General features: G+C 41.9%; 1 protein-coding gene across 2 annotated transcripts; it reads left to right on the forward strand.

Moving 5' to 3' along the window:
- Positions 1 to 1,925: 1,925 nt before the first annotated feature.
- Positions 1,926 to 21,673, forward strand: ifi35 (interferon-induced protein 35). 2 transcript variants are annotated; one of them, XM_067968924.1, is made up of 10 exons: positions 1,926 to 1,989; positions 4,673 to 4,728; positions 6,541 to 6,630; positions 7,752 to 7,910; positions 11,489 to 11,605; positions 13,425 to 13,569; positions 14,758 to 14,864; positions 17,484 to 17,670; positions 20,450 to 20,562; positions 21,136 to 21,673. In XM_067968924.1, the coding sequence occupies exons 2-10, from the start codon at positions 4,705 to 4,707 to the stop codon at positions 21,340 to 21,342; spliced, it is 1,149 nt and encodes a 382-aa protein (XP_067825025.1). In that variant the 5' UTR covers positions 1,926 to 1,989; positions 4,673 to 4,704; the 3' UTR covers positions 21,343 to 21,673. The 2 variants fall into 2 exon arrangements, with proteins under 2 accessions (XP_067825025.1, XP_067825026.1); XM_067968925.1 differs by lacking the exon at positions 1,926 to 1,989 and adding an exon at positions 2,019 to 2,038.
- Positions 21,674 to 26,833: the final 5,160 nt, after the last annotated feature.

A 26,833-nucleotide genomic window follows, 5' to 3' on the forward strand; every position in this document is an offset into this window, starting at 1 on the left:
TGCTTGAGATTGTCTTTGGGCCCAACAGCTCTCCTCCAGTGGGGGGAAGCCACTGTATATGGTGTGGATATCCACTCCCTTATACTAATGATCCCATCCTCAGGATTTGGGACAGGGTCAATAATACTGCCCCACTACATTTTTAGGGCAGAACAGGGCTTGAAGAGTTTCAGCCAAAACCAACCAAACATTTACACTGGCATGAAGTGGAAATTATACAAGCAGCACCTTAGATTTGGAGTTTTACAGCAACCAGTGAAAAAGGCTTGAATGGCAAAAGACTACCAGCTAATTAGGAGAAGCAAGATGAAGTATCCTGAATTTTCTTCAACCAAAATACATTTCAGGGTTAATATGTGATAAGTATTTAATATATCAGGGTCTGAAAAACAGCAAGATGAAAGTTATTGCAAGCTCATGCTGATAACTGATTTTTTTTACCATGGTGTCATTTTTATTATAGTTGCATTTCCTGCATCTTCCAATTTTTTTTTAAAAAAGTGATAATTGGCATCAGTGGTGGCAGCATTTATATTTTTTAATGCTGGTGCTGATATCTAGCAAGATGCCACAGAAAGCCACTGCTTGAGTTGCTTTCTGCTGCTGGTGAAGCAGTCTTAACTACAATGGCAGTATTATAAAGGGTAATACCTACTGGACATTATAGAAATGTCAGTGTAATTATTGTAACAAAATTCCAATAGGTTCCATTGATATTCCTATATTGGATACACATGCTCTTATATTTACCTACTGTTCTTCTGAGCAAAGATTCCTGAACACAATGTACCTATTAGTTTTGCACAAGTGTTTTTAATGATGTAGAAGTCAGCCAGTGACTCATTTGCTGAATGTACATTGTGGTACTTAGCAATTAAGACCAAGAAGGTAGTAGGTTTGATCCTCAGTCTGTGTTGGGTCTGCAGCATTGGTAGGGGACCACAATTGGCCTTGGGAGGAGAATCTTAATACCCTGCTCCATATCACTGTTCAGTAACCTCTGCTGGAAAGTACAACATTGGTGAGGAGTTGGACTAGAACACATGCAGCATCAAGGAGGAGTGGGTCTGGGAGGCGTACGGCAGTCAGGTGGAGTATGAACCTACAGGCTTCACAGCCTGAGGAAGGGGGGAAACGGGATGCAAGAGATGGGACCTGGCTTGGCTTCTGGAGATCGCTGTCCAATCTGACCCATAGAGAATGGCGACTTGTATGGAATACTACAGACATACCAACTTGGTATATTCATTGTGGCGATTCGATTTTTAAGTGAACATCTGAGTTTTCTCGATGGGAAGAGACTGGATGCGTGTGACTTCTTGGCCTTGCTAATACAGGAGCCTCAAGACTGATTCCTCTCTCCCTTGCTATCAATGTACCCTCCTGTAAATGTATTGAGAATGTGCACCAGTGCTATATTGGTGTGAAAACTAGGGTGCGTTTTTTTCTCTTTTGTAAAGAATGTTTTTAACAATTTTAAATTTGGAAAAATTGTTCGTATCTAATATTGGAGAGTTGTGGAACTGAAGCCTTCAGAAGAGGAGGAAAATAGGTTGTTGGCGGGAAAAGTGCAAGAAAGTGTTTTAAGAGTAAAAAGTTTTGAGGAGGCAGCGCTATCCTGAAAATCTTCTGTGCTATATTTTTTGGGACGTGTGTGGAACAAACCATACAGGTGATGTAGGATTAGATGGTAATATGTCGACAAGCCTTTTATTAAAGGGTTACAAGGTAGCTAATGCATTTTGACGAGATGGGCAAATAATTTATACCGAGACAATGTTTTTAAAAAAAAAAGTTACACAGCTTTTTTGAAGTGCTTGAGATCCCTAGTTGATGAGGTTTCTCCTTGCGATGGGCCCTAGGTTTTTTGTTGCAGAATTGTTGAAACAACCCAAGGGGTTGTGAGTTTCACTTTCGCGCGAAGTACGTGGTTACGTGAAGAACTGGAGCCCGGAACTGCCAGTGTTGCTGCTCGTACACAGACCGAAGGTTAGTTTCACCGTAAGATCTCGGGATCCGCTTTCCCTTCGACTCTTTGGTAGTGAACAACATGCCAGAAATGCTCATTTTCTTTTGTATTTAGTGCCTTTTATTTATTAAGAACTTAATATCTACGCGAGATAGATACGGAAACGTAACGGACAGCTTTCCAGTTCCACAACTAGTTATTAGAAAATATATTAATAATGAACTCTTTTAATTTTATATCTGGGGGAGGGGGAATCTTATGTTCTACAGTAAATTAGAGAAATTTATTTTGGGGAAAAAAGATAAGGCGAAGCGATGATAGTTTCAATTTCTTTACCAAACAATCGAAAGTGAAAGTGTTGATCCTTATTTTACTATAATATTTTGCGAAGTAACATGTATTTGAAGATTAGGTAGAAATGAACATGTTTCTGCATTTTTACAGAAGGCGATCTTCAGCTTTGTTTTCCTTTGTATTACTGTATATAATTGTTAAAATGGTAAATTCCCTTTAAAATGTAAATAAGGCAACATTTTTTTAAAAACACAGTAAATATAATTTTTTAGAAATCTTGCCATCCTCCCCGGCCCCTCCTCTATTTCCCCCTACTCCACCTATTTCTCTCTCCCTCTCTATTTTGCCCATCTCTACTTCCCCCGCATCCCCCCCCAACCACACGAATAAACACCTCCTCCCCATGTGTTGTCTCTTTGCTGGGGGTACATTTCCATGGGCACCAGTTGTCCTCAAAACACTTGTCAATGGGTATCAGTAGGCAGTGACTAGTGGGGTACCGCAGGGATCAGTGCTTGGGCCCCAGCTAGACTGATTCCTGGGATGGCAGGACTGACGTATGAGGAGAGATTGGGTCGACTTGGCCTATATTCACTCGAGTTGAGAAGAATGAGAGGTGATCTCATCGAAACATATAAAATTCTAACAGGACTAGACAGACTAGATGCAGGGAGGATGTTCCCAATGGCTGGGGAGTCCAGAACCAGGGGTATGCCATTTAGAACCAAGATGAGGAGAAATTTCTTCACTCTGAGGGTGCTGAACCTGTGGAATTCTCTACCACAGAAGGCAGTGGAGGCCAAGTCATTAGATGTATTCAAGAAGGAGATAGATATATTTCTTAATGCTAAAGGGATCAAAGGAGATGGGGAAAAAGTGGGAACAGGGTACTGAGTTAGATGATCAGCCATGATCATTTTGAATGGTGGAGCAGGCCCGAAGGGCCGAATGGCCTACTCTTGCTCCTATTTTCTATGTTTCTATATTTACCATCAACACCGTGGGGATATGTGTTCCCGCTATTGTAAAATTATTTGGCATTAGTAGTATTGCCATTGTTTCTGTGTTTAGAACAGTGTGCAGTGGTTTACTTATGTTTGAATATAATAGGATTCATTGGTACTGTGCAAAGTCTCCGTGTCCTGTGTTTTTGGAGAACAAAATTTAGCTTCTTTAATGAGGTCTTAAATACCGTAATTTCCGGTCCCACCTTCTCTCCGCTGAATAATTTGGAAGCCAAGTTTATCCTTATAAAAAAATGTGTAAATTCAAGGCTTGGTTAATATTAAGTAGTGCAAGATACAAATCAGATTTTAAAATCAATATTAATATTTGATTATTGTGATTTTCCAACGGTGCTGCTGAAACTCTGCTCTAGTCTTTCAACACCCATTGCATTTCACAGACTGTGTTAGAGATCCCTTCCTCTTACAGCATCTTTCATTTCCTTTGATTAAATGTATTGCCCAACTTTCTGGCTAGGAACTTGCAAAACATGGCTCTAGGAGATAAATAAAATCAAAAGCAAAATACTGCGGATGCTGGACATCTGAAATTAAAGCAGGAAATGCTGGAAATATTCAGCAGGTCAGGCAGCATCTGTGAAGAGAGAAACAGAGTTAACATTTCAGATCAATGACCTTTCATCAGAACAGATAAATTTAATGTTGCTCGAAGCTGAGTTTTGAACTCAGACCCTCCAAACGTTGGTACAGTTATCAGGCTCAAGCAGTTGCGATTAGAAAAATTTCAATCTCCATTCATGTGACAAAAACTGGCAGCTGTAATTTGTGTAGAATCTGTTAATCACTGACAATTTCAAATAACTAAGCCTCCACAAGATTTACTGCTGTAGAAGGTCTGGATGAATCACAGACCTGGAGCAGTGATAATCAATGACCAGATTTCATCAAACTGGCCAGAGTTCCCCGATGGCTTAGTATGTGTGGTGGTACCAAGCCATATGGCCTAGGATGGACCCGAGTTTGATCCCTGGTCGATGCTAAGTTAGCTGATCACAGTTCGGGCACTGTATTTGGCCTCACCGCCCGTGGGCTAGGAAGCAAAAGGAAATCACACATGAAGAATGACCGTGTGAGGGAAGGTATAGAATGGTTGCTAACTCACGTGGGGCTGTACTCCAGCAAGAGGGCCTTCGGGAAAAGGGGGGTAAAAATTGGGGAATAAAAACATAGGGTACATTTACTCACCTGTGCTAATGTTGGCAAAAACCTCAGTATGACTGTAAAGTGGGTAACCTGCTTTATTCCTGTATCCACCTTTTGCACCAACAATAGCAAACAGAGCAAAATATAATCCATAATCTATACTCAACATTCACAGTGGCATCATCACATTGGATTTGTTTCGTGGAGAAATTTAATGTGAAACTTTATATTTTTGTAACAGGTTTACAGTCTTGAGGCTGCATAAATTTCATCATGGAATCTAAAAATTTTGATGCGGTGAGTCAATAATTTAAAAAAAATCTTTGTGCCGTCTTCCTGAGCACAAATGTCTGATAAACTCTTTTTTTCTCTGGAGAGAGAGAGAGTGAACATGCTTACATGTACCAGGTGAGCTGCCCATAATTTTTGTGATGTGGAGATGCCGGTGATGGACTGGGGTTGACAATTGTAAACAATTTTACAACACCAAGTTATAGTCCAACAATTTTATTTTTAATTCCACAAGCTTGTGGAATTAAAAATAAAATTGTTGGACTATAACTTGGTGTTGTAAAATTGTTTACAATTCATAATTTTTGTCACAGTGATGAAAAAACATAGGAACAGGACTAAGCCATTCAGCCCCTCAAGCCTGTTTCACCATTCAATTAGATCATGGCTGATCTGTACCTCAACTCCATTTACCCGCCTTTACTCCATATCCCTTGATATCCTTACCTAACAAAAATCTATCGATCTCAGTCTTGAAAATTTCAATTGACCTAACATCCACCTCCTTTTGGGAGAGAGAGTTCCAGATTTCCATTACCTTTTGTGTGATAAAGTGTTTGCTGATTTCACTCCTAAATGGCCAAGCTCTAATTTTAAGATTATGCCTTCTTGTTCAGGATTCCCCCACCAGAGGAAATAGTTTCTCTGTATCTACTCAATCTACTTTATCATTTTAAACACCTTGATTAGATCACCCCTCAACCTTCTAAACTCAAGAGAATACAAGTCAAGTTTATGCAACCGATCCTCATAACTTAACCCTTTAAGTCCTGGTGTAATTATGGTGAATCTGCACTGTACCCCGTCCAAGGCCTATATATCTTTCCTGAGGTGCGGTGTCCAAAACTTGATGCAGTACTCCAGGCGGGGTCTGACATCACCTACAAATGGTATATTCCACTATGTTTGACATGATAACATCGTGTTTTCAAAGGGAAAAAAGGTAACCAAACACATTTTGAAGAAACAGAAAGTGCTAGAAATGCACAACAGAACGTTCTGCATTGAATGGGCAAGATGAAAAGAGACAGAAACAAACAAATTACATTTATATACCACCTTATTACATCCTCAAAACATCCCAAAGTACTTCACAAATTAATTTTAAAGTATAATCATTCTTGTTATGTGGACAAACACAGCTTCCACCTTGCACACAACAAGCTCCCACAAACAGCAACGAAATGAATGACCAGATAATCTGTTTTTGGCAGTGCTGGTTGAGGGAGGAATGTTGGGAGGAAGGCACCAGGAGAACTCATGATACCAAACTGTTCAGTGAAAATACGTTCTATGATTTCTTATTAATCTTGTGTAGATTGAAATGTTTTTTGCAACACTTTTCATGGATTTTGTATTTAAATTAATTGGAATACAACCTTAGATCACAGGATGCAAATTGCTTTGTACACAGTTCATGAGATTTTATCCAATTAAACTGTATTTGGAATCATTTATTGAAAACTGTATAAAATAATTAGCAAGAAAAAAGTTTTCAGAAAAGGAATTCCCCACAGTTTTTTATTTGTTTTCATAGTGCAAAGGAAGAGCAGATTTTGAATCTGTAGATCGTTTAGTTTTATAAATGTGCCTTGAAATCTGATACCTTACATCCACCCGAGCAGGTAAGGGCCTCAGTTTAATATATCATGCAAAAGACAGCATGTCTGATAATGTAGCACTCACTTAGAGATATCAGCCTAATTTCCAGGTTGAGTCAATAGTGGGGCTTGAACCCATAAACTTCTGAGGCAGGGGTGAGAGTGCTACCAACTAAGCCAAACTGACAGCTTGACATATGTCTGTTTCTTTTTACAGAAAATCTTCACTAGGCACTTGAACCCGGAATTGGTGCAGGATGATGCCTCAAAGCTGAAAATAATCATTCAGGAAATAGAAAAGTGCAAGGTCAGATTAAAGTGAAATTTTAAAGTAAAAGTTTGCGTTTTGTAATCGTCACGAGTAGAAATTCCTCTGAATGCTGTGTGTTGTAACATCATAAATGTATTTGAGAAGCTCTCTAGTGTTCAGTATTTCTAGTGAAACCAAAAATGCACTTTCAAAAAAATAATTATAGGGCATGATTTTAGCGGATTGGTTGCCCCTCCCCCCAATCTGCCCATTTCCAGCGACCCCCCCACCCTCAACGATTGTGAAACCCCCCACCCCCAATGATCGCGACTCCCTACCCAACGACTGCGAACCCCGGGATGACCTCCGATCCTGACCCCCTCCCCGGTGACTGACTCCCCACCCCGGGTGACTGACCCCCGATACCCCCTCCCCCCGATGAACCCCGATCCCCCTCCTAATGACTGACCCCCTCCATCCTGCTGACCCCATGCCCGCCGATGCCCCTTGCCTCCGATGCCCCCATGCCTGCCGATGCTCCACCAACCACCCCCCTCTTTCCATCCGATCTAAGACTTAACTGAACACTTACCTCTTCCTTGCTCTTCTCCCATCTGACTGAGGCCAGCCTGTCAATCAGGCCGGCCTGTCGGGCAGGAAACTGTCAAAAAAAAAAAGACGCCCTTACGCCAAAATCATAAGGATGTTCGGGAAACCTGTACTTCTGGATTTCTCATCCGTAATTCGACCCCCCCTGGCCCCTTCCCGGCTCAGGGCTAAAATTATTCCCACAATGTCGTTACACAAAGCGACCTGCCAAATTCTTATCCCCACATGAGTTCTGACAGGAATGATCATAAGGGGAAAAAAATTAAAGAGAATGGAGCCTGCAATCTACTTTTAATAATTATCATATGGTGAATTAATAATTTGGATTCTGAAGCTCAATAAAAATTGGGGTGAGACCAAACTAGAGCAGCTCAGGAACTACAAAATGAGTTAGACAAAATATGTAAGTCGTGGTCCAATGACAGATGAAAAAATGGGTGACATACGTATTGTAGTTTCTTGGTTTCTCTCTTCCCTCCTTCCTTAAATAATGGAGTGACATTTGCAATTTTACAATCCAATTGGGGCAACAAGTTAAATGGTGGAGGACCATTGTTTTATCTTACCAGGCCCATCATGATTCTGTGCAAAAGGACAAGGCTGAATTACAAAGAGTAAAGTGTGAAATAGAAAAGATGGCAAAGGAATATAAAGCCCGGACTGAAAGACTACATCAAAGTATCGAGGATGACAGAATAGGAGAACAGCTTCAGGATTTAAAATTTCAGGTTGGCAATTTTGTGGTTTGTATTTATTTTTATTTATGAACGTTTACATTTTATGGACTAGAAAACCATATCAGTTTAAATAATAGCGTTTCCAACATGTGCGATTCACCTTGAGTCCTGTGATTTGCAGAAGCTATTTAAATGATCAGGACATAAACTTCCCGCATGAATCACGAACATTCAAAAAACCTCCGCAAGTTGTGAACTTGTGGGTGAATCATTTATGGTGTAGAAGCATAGAACCATAGAACCATGGAAAAGATACAGCACAGAAGGGGGCCGTTCAGCCCATCATGTCCGTGCTGGCTCGAAGAACAACCAGGTGCCCATTCTAATCCCACCTTCTAGCACCCAGTCCGTAGCCCTGCAGCTTACAGCACTTTAGGTGTAGGTCCAGGTACTTTTTAAAAGAGTTGAGGGACCCTGCCTCTACCACCAATTCGGGCAGCGAATTCCACAAACCCACCATCCTCTGGGTAAAAATGTTTTTCCTCATGTCCCCTCTATCCTGCCAATCAGCTTAAATCTATGTCCTCTAGTTCTTGAACTCTCCACTAGGGGAAACAGGTACTTCCTGTCTACTCTATCTGGGCCCCTCATAATTTTGTACACCTCAATCAAGTCACCCCTCAGCCTCCTCTGCTCCAAGGAAAATAACCCCAGCCTATCCAATCTCTCCTCGTTATTGCAATTTTCAAGCCCTGGCAACATTCTTGTAAATCTTCTCTGCACTCTCTCCAGAGCAATTATGTCCTTCCTGTAATGTGATGACCAGAACTGCGCACAATACTCCAGCAGTGGCCTTACAAGCGTTTTATACAGTTCCATCATTACATCCCTGCTTTTGTATTCTATACCTCAGCTAATAACGGAGAGCATTCCGTATGCCTTCTTCACAACCTTATCTACCTGTACTGCCACCTTCAGGGGCCTGTGCACATGCACTCCAAGGTCTCTCACTTCCTCTACCCCTCTCAATATATTCCCGTTTACTACGTATTCCCTTTTACTGTTTGCCCTCCCTAAGTGCATTACCTCACACTTCTCCGGGTTGAACTCCATTTGCCACTTTTCCCCCCGTTGATATCTTCTTGGAGTCTACAGAGTTCCTCTTCACTATCAACTACACGGCCAATTTTTGTGTCGTCTGCAAATTTGCCAATCATGCCCCTTACATTCAAGTCTAAGTCGTTAATATATACCACAAACAGCAAGGGACCCAACACTGAGCCCTGTGGCACATCACTGGAAACGGATTTCCATTCGCAAAGACATCCAAGGGCTTTTACCCTTTGTTTCCTGTTACTAAGCCAATTTTGGATCCAATTCGCCACATTTCCCTGTATCCCATGGGCTTTTACCTTTCTGACCAGTCTGCCATGTGGGACCTTGTCAAATGCCTTATTAAAATCCATGTAAACAATTTCCACTGTACTTCCCTCATCAATCCTCCTTGTCACTTCTTCAAAGAATTTAATCAGATTTGTAAGGCATGACCTTCCCTGAACAAATCCATACTGACCGTCCCTGATTAAACCATGCCTTTCCAAGGGTCAGTTTATCCTATCTCTCAGTATTGATGCTAATAGTTTGCCCACCACCGAGGTAAGACTGACCGGCCTATAATTGTTCGGCCTTTCCCTCATACCCTTTTTAAACAATGGTACTACGTTTGCAATCTTCCAGTCCTCCGTACCTCCCCTGTATCTAGTGAGGATTGGAAAATGATCCTCAGAGCATCCGCTATTTCCTCCCTGGCTTCCTTCAATAGACTAGGAAACAATCCATCCGGCCCTGGTGACTTATCAACTTTCAAGGATTCCAGTCCCTCTAGTACTTCCTCTCTTGTTGTGTTTACCTTATCCAATATTTCACACCTCTCCTCTTTTACTACTACGTCCGGATCATCCCTTTCCTTTGTGAATATGGAGACAAAATATTCATTTAAAACCCTACCGACATCCTCTGCTTCTACACACAAATTACCCTTATCATCCCTGATAGGTCCCACCTTTTCCTTAGCTATCCTCTTGTTCTTAATGTACTGATAAAACATCTTTGGGTTTTCGTTAATCTTACTAGCTAATATTTTTTTCATGCCCTCTCTTTGCTTTCCTTATTTCCTTTTTTACGTCATCCCTGAACTTTCTATACTCCTCTAGGCTTTCTGCAGTATTAGTTTTCTGTGACAGCCATAAGCTTTTTTTTCTGCTTTATCTTGCCCTGTATACTTCTAGACAACCAGAGGGCTCTAAATTTGGCAGTGTCACCTTTTTTCTTTGAGGGGATGTGTCTGCATTTTACCTGTAGAATTTCACTTTTTAGTGCCTCCCACTGGCTTGCCACTGATTTCTCCTCAAGTAGTTGTGTCCAGTCCACTTCTGCCAAATCACCTCTTAGTTCTGTAAAATTTGCCTTCCCCCAATTTAAAACATTTACTCCTGATTTAACTCTGTCCTTTTCCATAATAATGCTCAAACTAACTGAATTGTAGTAATGAAGATTTGTTTTAAAGCAAAAACTGAGCATTTTTGTCTGGGTGCCTACTTGAATTGGTGAGTTTTGTGGCAATAACATCTGTACACAGTTTTGTCATATTACCTCACATGCATGTAGCAATAAGGGTTAAATAAATAATGAAGCATGAGGCCTTCTCCTTGAATATTCATCCAAAAAATAGGCTAGAAATGTCTGTTGCTGACATTACCTACAAATGCTTAGATTCCAATTATATTCTTCTATCCCCTATTTTAATGGAGGCATTAGCTTATTTTTTAAAAATGGGCTAATACCTCATCAAAATAGCAGGCAGTGAAATGCTACAGCTGTTGTGGTGTGTGCTGAATCTCTGCATGCCTTCAGGAGGGATCTGGCCAGTTCTTGACTGGGGCAGAGATCACGTCATATAGAAGGTAAGTGAATTAACAGAAAACAAATGCGTAATCCATATGATCTCCTGGACTTGTTTTGATGACCTTAGAGGAATTTTCCAGTGTTTTTCTGCCCCTTATTGGCCCTGGGTTTTCCTCTGTTTTTACCTCTCCCGGGAGATTACATGGCTGCGAGGAAGAGCAGAGGGAAAGTGTCTAGTCATAACGCTCCAGCCAACGTGAGTGTGGGGCAGGTTTGATGGACCAGCTGATCTTTTCCTGCCCCTTCATTTTCATATGTTCGTATGTAAATGTGTTAAATGCTTTTCTGCTAATATCGCCAACAGTAATTTTTAAGCCAATATGCTTTAATATAAAAAAATTAAACAATTTTTTTGAAACTTCCTGTTGTTGATCTTACAATTGTAACAGCTACCTCTGTGTTGTTTCTAAGCTTTGGGCCAACATATTGGGATCACTCTCAGCACCTTTAAACTTGTTACTTTCAGTGGAATAAAAAAAGCTCAGTTCTCAGAAAATACAGGACCAGTGTGTATAGAGATCTCCACCTTATGTACCTCTTGGTTAGAATATGTACTACATAAGTGGGAAACATGAATCTTGAGCTCATTACTAGCACCTGTCTTGTGCTGCAAACAATCTCGATGATTTCAGTATTTTTATTGATTGGTGTGTGTTCTTCTGTAGGAACAAATTAACAAAGAAGAGAAAGAGAATGACATTATTTTAAAGGAGCAAGATAATATAAAGGATGAGTTAAGAAAGCTTGAAGAAGAAAGATCAGAGCTGGAGGAGCAGCTCAAGGTAAGATAGCAATAGTGAACAACAGAGCCGATTGTAATCTGGGATCACTGTAGCTTAATGTTCAGAACCAATTGCACTGCTCTGGCTCACTTGGAATAATGACTTTAGACATCTCTCTGCTAGAGACTGCACTAGAGGAAGTTATATCATCACTTGTTCATGAATAGCTGCCAGTCTGTATAAATATGCTGTACCATTGATCTCTGAGGACTTGGTTAGTTGCTTCCATGTTGAAAAGCTCTTGTTCTCCTCTGCCAACGCATTTCTGTTGAACAGAGTTGAAAGTTTTCAAGTGTCCAGGTGAGGAACCTAAATCTAAATACAGCAGGATGTTCCCAAAAAGACAATTGCACTCTAGTTTTATCCCATAGGGATCATCTGCTAAAGCGCACATGTTCTTGGAGAGTGAGTAGACAAAGAGTGGGAGGAAATATTGGGAGATGAGGCATCTCTTCAGAGGCAATTGCAACATGGCATATCTGGATGCCTGGGAGTGCATTGCTGCGTCACAGAAGTACAGCACTAGAACTAAGCAGGGCTCTCAAAGACTAGACGGTCAAAGAAGTTCTAATATAAGTGTTCAAAATTGGAGGGGTAAATAGTAAAAGATTATTTCCACTTGTTGGTGAATTAGTAACAAGGGGTCATAAACTAAACTAATATTATAAGTATAAAGGAACAGGTTAGGATTTGTTTTCACAAAAACGATTGGTAGAATATGGAATTCTTTACCATAGGTAACTATTGAAGCCAAGTCAATCACAGCATTAAAGAAGAATTAGATAAACATGGAGAAGATAAAGTCTGCTCCTGATAATTTGAACTTTTTTTTTGGGGGGGGTGGTGGTGGTGAAACTTAAAAAATTGGATTGTCCAATAATTTGAATTAAGCAACATAAATAACAGCAAATTGGTAATTAACACTTAAAAATGAATCATCAGATAATTTGCACTAAGCTACTTTGAATGAAGAGGAGTGGACCGAAAGTGGAGTAGAGAAATGGGATTAGAGTGGATAGACCTGGTGGGTGAACCAGCACCAGCACAAATGGCCTCCTTCTACACCAAAATTTCGGAAAAATCTAATATATGCTGATATTCTCAATTTCCTCACGTGGAAAGTTTCTAACACTGGCTGTGCCATCATGGGAAGACATCAAGCAAAAACATAGCACTTGTGTTGGTATTAGGATCCCAGTGACCAGAGTTAAAGGATTATTGGCTATAAACACTGAATTGTTGCCTACACTGTCTTTTGTTGGGCCTGGGATACCCATAACCATTAGAATGCCAAGGACTGAAGTTTAAACAGTGGTAAGAGAGAGTCTCGACTGCCAAATGATTACCTCTTAGCAGCAGAACAGCACTGGCAGAGGCCTGTGAGCAGGTTGTTTTGCCACCCTGTGGCTGGAGACATGAGAGAAAATAAAATGCAGCAATAGGGAGGGAAAAGGCACTGTAGAGCACGGGGGTTGTCTAGAGGGAAGGTAATGTGTGGAAGATTGAGAACAGGTTTTGTGGTGAAATAGTTTAGAGAGAAGGAATTGTCCAGAAGGAGCATCACTCAAAAGGCTTGCTGATGTTCCAGTTTGTACAAAATGAATAATCATCTTATATAGTGGGACTGCCCTTGTGGATAATACTCCTGACAGATACCCCATTAACAACAGTCCTGCCAGTAGTCACCATTTAATATCGGACAGTAAGTCTTATAGTCTACAGTCTACATCTTGATGCTAATATATGTTTACAAAAATGTTACATATTTGTTTCCCATGTCAATCACATTCACTTTTGGGCTTTCTTGAAATCCCTGCAGGTTTCTTCCTGTATGCCTCAGAAACGGTGGATTTTTAATGGAAATGTACTGGAAGATCCCAAAAGAATAAGATTTGACATAAAACCAAACATTCGGTATCCGGTTAGAGGGGGATGCGCACTGATCACATTCGACGATGAAGCAGGTAAAATGCAATCTGGTATCAGTGAGGAAGTGGAAAAGGGATTAGTTGGTACTGAATATCTACCTGTGCTACCTGTATTAGGATCCCAGTGACCAAAATTGAAGGATTGTTGGCTATAACTACTGAATGGTTCCTTGCACTGTTTTTGATTAGGCCGGAGATACCTGTATCCATCAAAATGTAAGGATTCATAAGTACAGTGTTTGAGTTAGCAATAGGTTCCTTGATTCAGTTATATTTTGCGTTATTATTAGACACCATAGAAAGGATTGAGGGGTAAAAACCGGTTATGTCCCATTTTCAGGCACATAACCAATGGCGTACAGACAGATCGCGCCAACCGGGATGGCCGAGGCACGTCCGAAATTGGGCCTCGGGCATCGTGGTAATGATTTGGGCGAGCTGCCAGCGCTTGTCGTGCTTCTAGAGTCAGCTCCCCCATTGTAAGGATTTCAATTTCAGGCCTTCTGCCTTGGCAGCAAGAGTCCCAAGGTACGTCCTGGGCGGGTGGGGGGTGCGGTGAAAGGATAACAGAAGAGGATCTGATTGCGGGCCTGCACTGGTCCTCAGGTGTGCTGTGGAGCTGGAAGTAGCGAAGGAGCAAACGCTTTTGGTGGCGGCCGCTGCCTAGGGCACAGTGACCACTGAAGAATCCTGAGCAGAGCAGCCCAGGAGCCTACTCTGCTCATCGCTGACCGATTTAGTGCAGGAGTCCTGAAACAGGTGTTAGGCCCCTATCGCCTAACGGGCACAGGGCGTTGCTTTTCCAAAACTGGCCCTAGATGCGCCCATTTTACCCCCGTCCAATTTCTATCACTAAAGATCTCCAAATTCGACAGCCTGTTAATACATTGAATACTGCATTCCCCTTTATTTTTACATTCCGCCAGTAGGTACCACTAAGAAATGTAGTAAATATTATATCATGCATTTACAAATCATATGCAAAATGTCTAGTAGATGTGTCACAGAGCAATAATTGTAGTGTGAATGCATCCAAAGTTAACACATTTCATACTTTGTTGGTCCTGAGTTTTATGAACCAATATGGCTGTATGAATACAAAGTCTTGATGTTTTACATTGTATTATCTGGAATTACCTGTAAATATTTTTGGAAACATAAAACTGGTTAGCAACTTATATCATAAGAATTTTTTCATTTGATTGATTTTTTTTTTAATTGCAGTTGCTAATAAGATACTGGAGATGCAAGAGCATGAGGTTAATCTAGGAGAGTGTCGAATTAAGATAAAAGCTCACCCCTTGAAGCTGCCGATGTTACAAGAAATTGAAGTAAGTCTTAGTCTTGAATGGGACCTGTACAGTTAATCAATCACATTGTTGATTAGCCACTCGTGACACTGTGGCTGACTCACAGCAATGGGGCCTTTTACTTCCGAAGAGAAAACTAGAAACAAACTAGCCTCAGTTGCTGTAAATGTGCCTTCTGTTTTCTGGTTAAAAAATTGGCAATGATATTTTATGTCTGGGCATATGTAACGATTCAATATATATTATGTCACTGTGTGTGTACCAAAATGGCCTTAAAGAAAGTCACGAATGACATGCTCTGTGACTGTGACCATGGTGCATTATTGCTCTTCAACCTCTCTGTACCTTTGACATGATCAACCACAATATCCTTGATGTGGAGATGCCGGTGATGGACTGGGGTGGACAAATGTAAGGAATCTTACAACACCAGGTTATAGTCCAACAAATTTATTTTAAAATCACAAGCTTTCGGAGATTATCCCCTTCGTCAGATGAATGAGTGAAAAGGTTCTCAAATCGCATATCTTATATTAGGCTGGGACAGCATCACACCAATCAAAAGGTGTCATTGTTATTCAAACAGGCCAGTCACGGAGAACAGCACGCCCCAGTACACTGGATATACATTGTGTCAATTACACAGACAGGCAGAAAGAAACCCAAAATGGCAGAGAGAGAGAGAGAGAATATTAAAAAACATAATTTTTTTCCCCCTTTTTGCTGGTGGGATTACGTGTAGCGTGACATGAACCCAAGATCCCGGTTGAGGCCGTCCTCATGGGTGCGGAACTTGGCTATCAACTTCTGCTCGACGATTTTGCGTTGTCGTGTGTCTCGAAGGCCGCCTTGGAGAACGCTTACCCGAAGATCGGTGGCTGAATGTCCTTGACTGCTAAAGTGTTCCCCGACTGGGAGGGAACCCTCCTGTCTGGCGATTGTTGCGCGGTGTCCGTTCATCCGTTGTCGCAGTGTCTGCATGGTCTCGCCAATGTACCATGCTCTGGGGCATCCTTTCCTGCAACGTATGAGGTGGACAACGTTGGCCGAGTCACAGGAGTATGAACCATGTACCTGGTGGGTGGTGTCCTCTCGTGTGATGGTGGTATCTGTGTCGATGATCTGGCATGTCTTGCAGAGGTTGCCGTGGCAGGGTTGTGTGGTGTCGTGGACGCTGTTCTCCTGAAAACTGGGTAACTTGCTGCGAACGATGGTCTGTTTGAGGTTGGGTGGCTGTTTAAAGGCGAGTAGTGGAGGCGTGGGGATGGCCTTAGCGAGGTGTTCGTCGTCATCGATGACATGTTGAAGGCTGCGGAGAACATGGTGTAGTTTCTCCGCTCCAGGGAAGTACTGGACGACGAAGGGTACTCTGTTGGTTGCGTCCCATGTTTGTCTTCTGAGGAGGTCTATGCGATTCTTCGCTGTGGCCCGTCGGAACTGTCGATCGACAAGTCGAGCGTCATATCCCGTTCTTACGAGGGCGTCTTTCAGCGTCTGTAGGTGTCCATTGCGTTCCTCCTCGTCTGAGCAGATCTTGTGTATTCGTAGGGCCTGTCCATAGGGGATGGCCTCTTTGACGTGGTTGAGGTGGAAGCTGGAAAAGTGGAGCATCGTGAGGTTGTCCGTGGGCTTGCGGTAGAGTGAGGTGCTGAGGTGCCCGTCTTTGATGGAGATTTGTGTGTCCAAGAAAGAAACCGATTCTGAGGAGTAGTCCATGGTGAGTTTGATGGTGGGATGGAACTTGTTGATGTTATCGTGCAGTCTCTTCAGTGATTCTTCACCGTGGGTCCATAGAAAGAAAATGTCGTCGATGTATCTGGTGTATAGCGTTGGGAAAAAAATTATGTTTTTTAATATTCTCTCTCTCTCTGCCATTTTGGGTTTCTTTCTGCCTGTCTGTGTAATTGACACAATGTATATCCAGTGTACTGGGACGTGCTGTTCTCCGTGACTGGCCTGTTTGAATAACAACGACACCTTTTGATTGGTGTGATGCTGTCCCAGCCTAGTATAAGATATGCGATTTGAGAACCTTTTCACTCATTCATCTGACGAAGGGGATAATCTCCGAAAGCTTGTGATTTTAAAATAAATTTGTTGGACAATATCCATGTCCTTTTTTCTGTTGTCCAGATTGATGGAACTGCCCTCTCTGGTTCCACGCTTGACCTATCCAATCGTAGCCAGAGCATCTTCAGGTTATCTTCCCACCCCCACACTGCCACTTCCGAAGTGCCCCAAGGATCTATCTTCGATCCCCTCCTCTTCCTCATTTTACCTCTTGGTGCCATCATCTGCAGGCATGAGGTCATCGGCTTTCGCATATACGCTGATGACACCCAGCTCTACTTCTTCATCACTTCTCTCGACCCCTCCGCTGCCTCTGCTTGTCCGACTGCTTGTCCGAGCATTTTTTGGTTCAGCAGTTACAATGATGATGCCGTCATAACAACTGTCACGTTTTAGTGGTTTCAGAATGCAGCTGTCAGATGCTGTGTTACAGGTTTTGCCGAATGGACTTTAAGTTGAGAGCTTTTGTAAGTTTCGCATGATCGGTTATGCATTCTGGCCTGTGCTAAATATGTAGTCAGCCTCCGTGGAATAAGATGATTGACATGTACAAATAACCTTTTCCTGCAGATCCAGACACGAGTGTGTAAACATAGAATCCTGGTTTCGGAAATCCCAAAGTTTCTCCCAGCCGACCAGCTACTTGACAAGTTGGAGCTGCACTTCAGTAGACCAAGGAATTCTGGAGGAGAAGTGGAAAATATTGAGCTGTTGGAAGATTCCGGCAATGTTGTAATTAAATTTAGTGATGAAGGAAGTAAGATATCAATTGGGAAAAAACCTCCGAAAATGTGTGAAATGTACCTTTCCTAATAACTCCTTGTTTGGATCATAGAAATACATAGAAGTTACAACACAGAAATAGACCATTTGGCCCAACCAGTCCATGTCAGCATTTACCCTCCACATGAGCAAATAGTCCTAATCACATTTACCCATCCCGTTCCCTATTCCTTCATCCACCTGTCTAATCTAATCTTCAATGTTGACATAGTTTCTGCCTCAGCCACTAACTGAAAATGAATTCCACAGCCTCATAACTCACTGTGTAAAGACATTTCTCCTGCCCTCTGTCCTAAATCGCTTACATTTAATCTTGTATCTATGGCTGCTTGTTCTTGACCCTTCAACTACTGGAAACAGTCTGCTTCTTTCTATCTTGTCCCATCCTATCATAGTTTTAAACACAGATCATAGTAGCCGGTAATGTGTTTTCCAGTGAAAAAAGCCCCAATTATTCAAGTTTACCTTTGTATTTTTTCCATACTAGACAGCATGCTAGTGAATCTGTGTTGTACACTCTCTAAAGCCTCAATATCCTTCCAGTCGTGCGGAGCCAATAGTGCATACAATACTCTAACTGAGATCTTATTAAGATTTCATATAGGCTCATTGTTACGTCTTGGCGTATATATTACATACCTTCCTGCATCCATTTATTTAATTACGCCTTTGTAAAGCCCCATAGGCTGTTTTTCTACGTTAAAGGTGCTATATAAATGAAAGTTATTGCTGTTGAGTATATGAAGCTTCCCCAATAGCTTAGTTGATTAAGACAGTGAATAGTTGAGCATACGGACCAGGAAGGTCTCAGCTTTGATCTTGGGTCTGTGTTAAGTTCACTGATCTCAGCTTGGAGTGGTGGGCTACAATTGGCCTCAGTGCCCCGGGCTAAGAATGAGAAAGTCGACCAGGGTTCCTACTTTGAGCACTATCCAGTGATTCTTGCTGGGCCTGTGTGTAGACCAGGAATGACTAGACTTTTTGCCTTTGTGATCAACTTGGGTGTTTTGCGGGGAATGCCTCTGAAGTTAACGTCAACAGAGTGTAAAAAGGAGCGCGGGATGTGAATCAGGCAACTGACCCGAAACCATCCCATACCTGCCGGGCAGGTTAGATTAAAAACATCCCCATAGAATTTTAAATTGGAAATAGAACTGAGTTTCTTTGACCTTAGGGACTGGATTGCTAGGGCTTGCAGACCCATGGACCACTGCTTGGACCCCCTACTCCCTACCCCTGCTGGTGTAAATTTTATTGAGGACAGGATTGGGTTTGGCTGTGACGTGTCCTGTGATTGAATATCACCCTGAGAATCACTGCCTGGACTCACACATGAAGAATAGTCCCTCGGGTTAAAACCAGTGGATGTCCAAAGGGGTTCAGGTACATAGATCGTTGAAGTGTCATGAACAGGTGCAGAAAATAATCAATAAGGCTAATGGAATGCTGGCCTTTATATCTAGAGGACTAGAGTACAAGGGGGCAGAAGTTATGCTGCAGCTATACAAAACCCTGGTTAGACCGCACCTGGAGTACTGTGAGCAGTTCTGGGCACCGCACCTTCGGAAGGACATATTGGCCTTAGAGGGAGTGCAGCGTAGGTTTACTAGAATGATACCCGGACTTCAAGGGTTAAGTTACGAGGAGAGATTACACAAATTGGGGTTGTATTCTCTGGAGTTTCGAAGGTTAAGGGGTGATCTGATCGAAGTTTATAAGATATTAAGGGGAACGGATAGGGTGGATAGAGAGAAACTATTTCCGCTGGTTGGGGATTCTAGGAGTAGGGGGCACAGTCTAAAAATTAGAGCCAGACCTTTCAGGAGCGAGATTAGAAAACATTTCTACACACAAAGGGTGGTAGAAGTTTGGAACTCTCCTCTGCAAATGGCAATTGATACTAGCTCAATTGCTAAATTTAAATCTGAGATAGATAGCTTTTTGGCAATCAAAGGTATTAAGGGATATGGGCCAAATGCGGGTATATGGAGTTAGATCACATATCAGCCATGATCTTATCAAATAGCGGAGCAGGCACGAGGGGCTGAATGGCCTACTCCTGTTCCTATGTTCCTATGGGTGAGATTTTTCACATATGACTTTAACTCTATGAAGCACGTATGATTTTAAAAACTGGTAGCAGATTTAAATGATTTTTAAAAATTCAATTTGTGAGTAATCGCAGCATTGACTAGGGATCAAACCTGCAACCTTCCAGGTCTGTGCAGCTCAGCTATTCACTGCCTTAACCAGCTGAGGGATCAGGGGCTTCAAAGTACGGGCCCAATTGTAGCCCCCCTGGTGAATTCAAAAGCCGTTTGGGCTCAAAACACAGATTTTGAGTCCAATGGCCAAGGCCCACAAAATTCAAACAGAACAAACCAGTGAAAATATTATTGCTTCTCTGGGCCCCACTAAGTGAGTTCCTGGTCTCAGTCGGACCACTGGGATATCGAACACTGGATGTCCTGGCCACAGGAAGAGAGCCCCTTCCACCTTTCATTGTCACACACCTTGTAGTGCCTGATTACTGAGCAAGACTTATAGAGGCCCGACAGCAAGTCAATTTTTTTCTGCTCTAATGACTGTTGAGGACTGGGGAAGGGGAGCAGAAAAGGAAGGAAAATCGGAAGGGTTTTGGAGACTTTCAAAAAGTGACACATGAATAGGAATAGCAGTGCTCGAGGCAGAAACGCTTGCAAGACATTATTTGGATACAAAGCTGAGCTTAATTTATTTTATGTTTCTTTCAGTTGCTGAGAATTTGACAAAGAAAGTGTTTCACCAAGTGGAATTTCGAGGATCTGCCAAAAGCATCCCTCTGAGGGTCTCACCATTTATTAGTGGTGAAATTGAGAACCTAAAGGTATTGAACCTGTCATTTATCGTTTGCTTATTTTATAGGGTTGGAATACTGATCGGGGCCCAGGGAACAGGAGTAACATTTACAACATCCTCGGTACACCCTTAGTGTTGATGTGCTTTTTTTTTCTTCCACCAGTTCTGCGCCACTGGACCTTCTGCTGTCTTGCTGGCTTTTTGTGCTTCCCTTTCTAACACCTTTAGCTATTCACACTACCTCTGTGTCACTTATAAGTCTCTGTATCTTTTATTTCTCTCACTATGCCTCCGTTTGTCTCCTGCTAATATCACGTCTGCCATTTAACCATCTCCCATTCTCCACTCGAGCATTTCACAGGTCATTCTGTTCCTCTTCCTGTGTGTTTGTGTTTTTTTTTTCCTTTTTCCCTTCCACCTTTCCCTACTTCTGTTCCTTTTTTAAGTGCTGTTCATCTGTAATATCTTCTAGTCTTTTTCCACAGAGGCTGCCTGACTTACTGAGTATTTCCAGCATTCTCTGTTTCTATTTTCAGATTTTCAGCATCTGCGGTATTTTATTTTTTGAAACATTCTGTGTTGCTTTCTGTTTTACCTTCAGGTATGTGAGATTGTGTCCAAGAGGAGTGTGCTGCTTACTGGAATTCCAGATATAATGGATGAAGAGAACCTTCAGGACAGTTTGGAAATACACTTCCAGAAACACAGTAATGGTGGAGGAGAGGTGGATGCATTTGTATACATCCCTGAGGGGGAAAGTGCAATCGCCTGCTTTGAGGTGGACAATGAGAAGGATGATGAAGTGTAAAGATTTGCACTCATTTTATCTCCAAAGAGTACTAAACTTTAGCTGAAAATGACTATAATCTTTTCCCATTTGATATGTAGACAATGTTAATTTGTTACCACACTTATCTATGCTTTCCGATTAGCTTTAAGTAAAATATTGGTTTCTTGTAGATGGTTTTATATTAAAGGAGATGACAGATGTGCAGTTTTCCCATCATCAGTGGCACTCATCAGAGGCTTTGCCCCCCGCCCCATCCAGTTGAGAGGGGAAATAATTTGCTCCCAGACCATCACCTGTGCCTCTGTGAAACCATTGTAAGGAATCTTACAACACCAGGTTATAGTCCAACAGTTTTATTTGAAAATCACAAGCTTTTGGAGCTTGCCTCCTTCGTCACCTGATGAAGGAGGTAAGCTCCGAAAGCTTGTGATTTTCAAATAAAACTGTTGGACTATAACCTGGTGTTGTAAGATTCCTTACATTTGTCCACCCCAGTCCATCACCGGCATCTCCACATCTGTGAAACCAGACAGTGCATGAGAACTACCATGGGAATTATGTTCTGCCTGACACTCTTTTCCTCTGTTTGGTGTAACATGGCTGAGCCCAAGAACTGAGTGATGTGTGAATCATGGATGCCAACTCATGCCCCACCATTTAATGGCACTAGGGCCCTCCTGCTCTCAAACAACTAAATTGGAAAGCAGAGGTTTGTAATTGGAACACACGGCCCCATTATTGGAGAGAAGGCTATAGCTTTCAGAATTTCTTTCTTTCTTTCTTCCCATCCTATCTTGACAGAACCTCAAAGATGCAGCCCAGATTTTGGAAAGGGGAAGGAACACAAACTTAACTGGAGAAAGTGCTGCTGTTGAACATTCAGTGCCTCAGCTTCTGTAGGTGGGTATTAATCTAGGTGACGGAGGCTGGGAGTTTGGGGCACAATCCTGTTCATTCAGCATGGGATCAGATGTAGCTATTGCCCCTGTAAATATCAAAACATAACCCCTCATTGATAACTTTGAAATATTTATTAAGTTAGATACCTTTATACATGTAGAATATGTTAAAATAAAAGTTAAGGGAGATAGTCATGGTTTAACAACAGAACTGGATTTTTGGGTACACTTAAATCTGGTGAACACAGGATAACTTTGATAGCTTAAATGACTATTACAAATCCAGTTTAGCCTCAGCCTGAGGGTTAAAGAATATTTTGAGCAGAGTTTTGGCTTTTTTTTTTGTAACAGCCATGTGTTTTTTAGTCATCTCTTTAGCTACTTCTGATCCCATGCTGAATGAACAGGATTGTGCTCCAAACTCCCAGCCTCCGTCACCTGGATTAATATCCACCTACAGAAGCCAAGACATTGAACATGCAACAGCAGCACTTTCTCATGTTGAGTTTGAGAACCTTCCCTTTTCCAAAATCTGGGCTGTGTCTTTGAGTTTCTGTCAAGGTAGGGTTGGGGAGAAAGAAAGAAATTCTGAAAGCTACAGCCTCCTCCCCAATGTCACTGCTGGAAATCAGGAGGTAACAAGTAGCACTTGTTATTGGTCTGAAGATATTGTAGTTCCAGAGTGTACGCAAATTCTCAAACATGCAGATCAAATCCAGACATAAACTGGAATGCAAGGCCGACCCAAATCCCGTGCCAGATTCCGTGTAGTAAAAAAGGAACTCGTCAAACACTGAAGCTGATATGTTACTTAAAGTATTCAAATTGCCTGTGGGAATCGGATAATAGTACAATAAAAGTCATTTGATTTTGATCATTCCTCTTGTAAACAATTAACCAACATGCTTGTTAAAATATATCTCATTTGCCTTCTAATGACTTATCTAGAATATGAAGATGTATTTTTTCCCATTTCATCACTTTTCGGTTGTCTGGGAATGGTAGTTCTATTATCTTGAATACATTTAATATGTGCTTTGTATTTTTCATGGATATATACACAGAAACAAACATAAGTAGGACACAGGGCATGTGTCTTCATTCAGGAACTTGAGGGGACGTGCAAATAAAACTCTTCCAGGACTTAGTCTGCCATTTGCTAAACAATCTAGGCCTGTATTTGGCTCTGCTTTGCTCAGTTTAACTGCTGAATTATCCAGAGTATATATATATTCAGCTGAAAAACACACAGTCTTGACTAATTTTTGCTCATTTATAGTGTTTGTACAAAAAGCATATTTCTGCTGGCATGCAATCACTGTACCATTATATCAATATTTGATTAAACTACAAGAGCCAACCAGATATTTAATGATTAGCGGTAAGATTTTGATGAATGGGCCCACTCACAAGATAAGTTTCTCAGTCAGCCTCACTTGTAGAGATTTCTCAAATCTCACAGGTTGAGGACGTGCCCTCGCTGTAATGGTAAAAATGTTTCTTAACTGGCTCATATGGCATACTTAACCATGGGTTAATTTATCTATAAGAGGCATGGTAAAGTCTCTTAGTTTATTATAATTATTATACCATGCTCTAGCCAATCTAAATTTAAATTCCAACTACAGTTTATAATCCCATTAGAAATATTCTGCTGTACTATAATACACTGATGTAAGACTTACGTTTTGGAGAACAGTTCTAAATAAATCAGTGAATTTTATTTTAACCTTTGCTGTTATTTCAGAATCTCATTTTTCTTTACAGTGGTAATGGTTTGTGTTTCCTACATTGTAAAAAGGAAAAGAAAAGAATAAACCATAATTGTACAGGCAATTAAAACTGACTGTAGGACACTGCCTAGCTTTGGCTGTCTTCCCACAGGTTCTGATTTTAACCTGCTCTCCTGAGCAGGTGAGAGGATTCACCCACCGGAAGCCAGCAGGGTTCTGACTTCTGATGATATAATTGGGGCCCGACTGCAATTTTAATCAGAGGCCTGTGCGAGGAGGCTGTTGTGGCCTCCGTCAGGCCAACCTAGCGGGAAGAGGAGCAGGGGCTAGAACATGCCAAAAAAGCAAATAGTTTTACTTTTTTTTTACTTTCCATGTGGAGCCAAAAGGAGCAGGAGTGCATCTCTGGGAAAGTTTCAGCCTCCTCAGCCCTGGGCTTCCCTCCCTTCCCCTGACCGTGAGACCCTCCCGAACCCCCTCCCAATCACTTACCGGAGCGCCAGGGACTGTTCCTTCCTCATGCTGCCAAGGTCTGGATGGTTTGCTGCCCTGCTCGGCCCCTGTCCAAGTTAAAATCAGGGCTAGAGTGTCTGCAGTTACAGTGCCTAGTCCCTGCCATGTCAGTGGATTCTACCGAATTGATGTTAGACACAAATCCATTTGTCGCCTTGTTCCAAATATAATTTGACTTGGTTGACTGCTCACAGAAGCAAACAGTGAACAAGAAACCTTCTGGTGACATCATTACCAGAGTCTACATTGATCATTTCCAGATCACACACAGTATAGGTCGAATGCAAGGCTAAGCTTTCTCTTCTTTATCCAAACCTCAGAGGAAAAAAGGTAGGAAAAATAAAATCCAGAGAACAGATAAAACACTCTGCCTTGGCAAAGACACTGATTATTAAAGGCACTCATCTAGTGATGCGTCCTTCAATGTGTTCTGAAATATTATAGAATACTTTGTAAACACCAGAGGATTTAACAAGCTAAGGAAATGTATTGTGGGCAGGCTTGCGCAAACAGATTGAACAAAGCGTTAGGAGCTGTCTTGTGTGGAGAGAAGAGAACATAAAACTTAATTGAACCTATCACTCCTTCTGTCCTTAGCAGGTCAGAACTGACTTATTTAAATTTAAAGGAGGTAGATATTTATTGACTGTAGACGACGTCTCCTGATATATAAAAATCACTCCATTAATCACAATTACATTTCAAGCAGTGGAGGCACATCTGAAGGCTAAATTTGCATCATGGGTGCAAAGTGTATAAGTGGTGTCAGATAATCGTAATTCGAAGGTGTATGCTTTTGGAACACCTTACAAGTGCCCTTAAATATTCAGAGTAACGGGGAAGCAGAGAGAGGGGTGAAAACCAAAAAGGATCTACTAAAGAATTCAGAAATCTATACTTAGCTGGAATGACATAGAAATTACAACATGGAAACAGGCCGTTTGGCCCAACCAGTTCATGTTGATGCTTATCCTTTGTACAAGCAGTAGTCCTAATTCTATGTGCCTGCCCTGTTCCCATATTGCTTTATCCCCATTTCCCTCAACCACCTATCTAACCTATTTTTGAAAGAAGTTTCTCCAGCTCTCTAGCACAAGTGTGTCCATGCCATGAGCACGCACAGTCCCAGTGTTGCCAGTCTTATGGTATGCCGTCCGAACACCTAGTGGTTCTGTAAAATAAACCAGTACAGATCCTCAAAGAAACAGTCCCAGACTTTTAACCTCACACTCAGGCACACTGATAATTAAAGCAGAAAATTGGAACCTGGAACTGAGAGTAATTTAGAAACCTGAGGCACAGGACTGTGAAGGTCCTGAGACAAGATTGGGAAGTCTACACCTCAAAAGATGTTTGAATTATAACTGTTGTTCTAGGAGGATAAATATTTATTGGAACATTTCTTAGATGTGGGATGTTATTCAGTTTTGATACCAGTTTTGTATAATATAAGAAAAGGTCAGCTGAGTGTGTGTAAATAGAAGAGGAGTCAGTGCAGGAAGGTTATGGAGAGAGAACATCAGACTCCAGAAACAGGTGGATGGACTATAGGAGAAGCACCTCAGAATAAAATACTGTATTCGTTATGAGTATCTGAGCCTATTCTAACAGACTATAACAGAACAACTGTCCCCGGCTGACTTCCTCCCATTCTTTACCGCTCCCTGGTGACAGGTGAGTTCCTTGCACTACCCCCTCCCTGGTGCCAGGTTACTTACATCTGCCCCTCATGCCCTCTCCCATCAAGCTGAGTCCGCTGGTCCTCACTTCCCCCCTACCCCTGGTGCCAGGGTACACCCCCCTCACCTCTCACTACCTCTGCTCTAGGGTTAAGCCAAGTTCCCTCCATCCTCTCAATATCCCACCTTCTGGTCCCAGGCTAAATTTACCCCACCTCTCAGTTAGCCAATTCTGATTGGACCTATTCCTGGAGGTTTCATCACATCACCTCCTGCCTCCCAAGTCAAACAGCCTCTCCCTCACAGCTCCAATAACTAATAAATGAAAGTGTTCAAAGCAAATGAAAAGAAACACAATTGTTTATCATGCCCCTGTGATTTTTCTCACATGTCGCTCACAGCAGTCTCCAGGTGATCAATCTTAAATTCCTGGAGATGCCAGGACAATCCTGGAGAATTGGCAATCCCATTGTCAATGCCCCGTCCCCCAGTGCCAGGGAGGACCCATTGCCCTTTCTCTACAGATCAGACGAGCATCCTTGTTTATGATTCTTGCATACAGCATAAGAGTTAAAAATGAAGTCCACATTTGATAAAGAATTGACGTTCTCTGTGTTTGCCGAGGGGACGGTGTGTTTTACAGTTTTTTTCGGGGGGAGTGGTGCTTGTTGCAATTGAGACCAGA

The sequence above is a fragment of the Heptranchias perlo genome, chromosome 30 (assembly GCF_035084215.1).
Source record: "Heptranchias perlo isolate sHepPer1 chromosome 30, sHepPer1.hap1, whole genome shotgun sequence".
NCBI classification, from domain to species: domain Eukaryota; kingdom Metazoa; phylum Chordata; class Chondrichthyes; order Hexanchiformes; family Hexanchidae; genus Heptranchias; species Heptranchias perlo.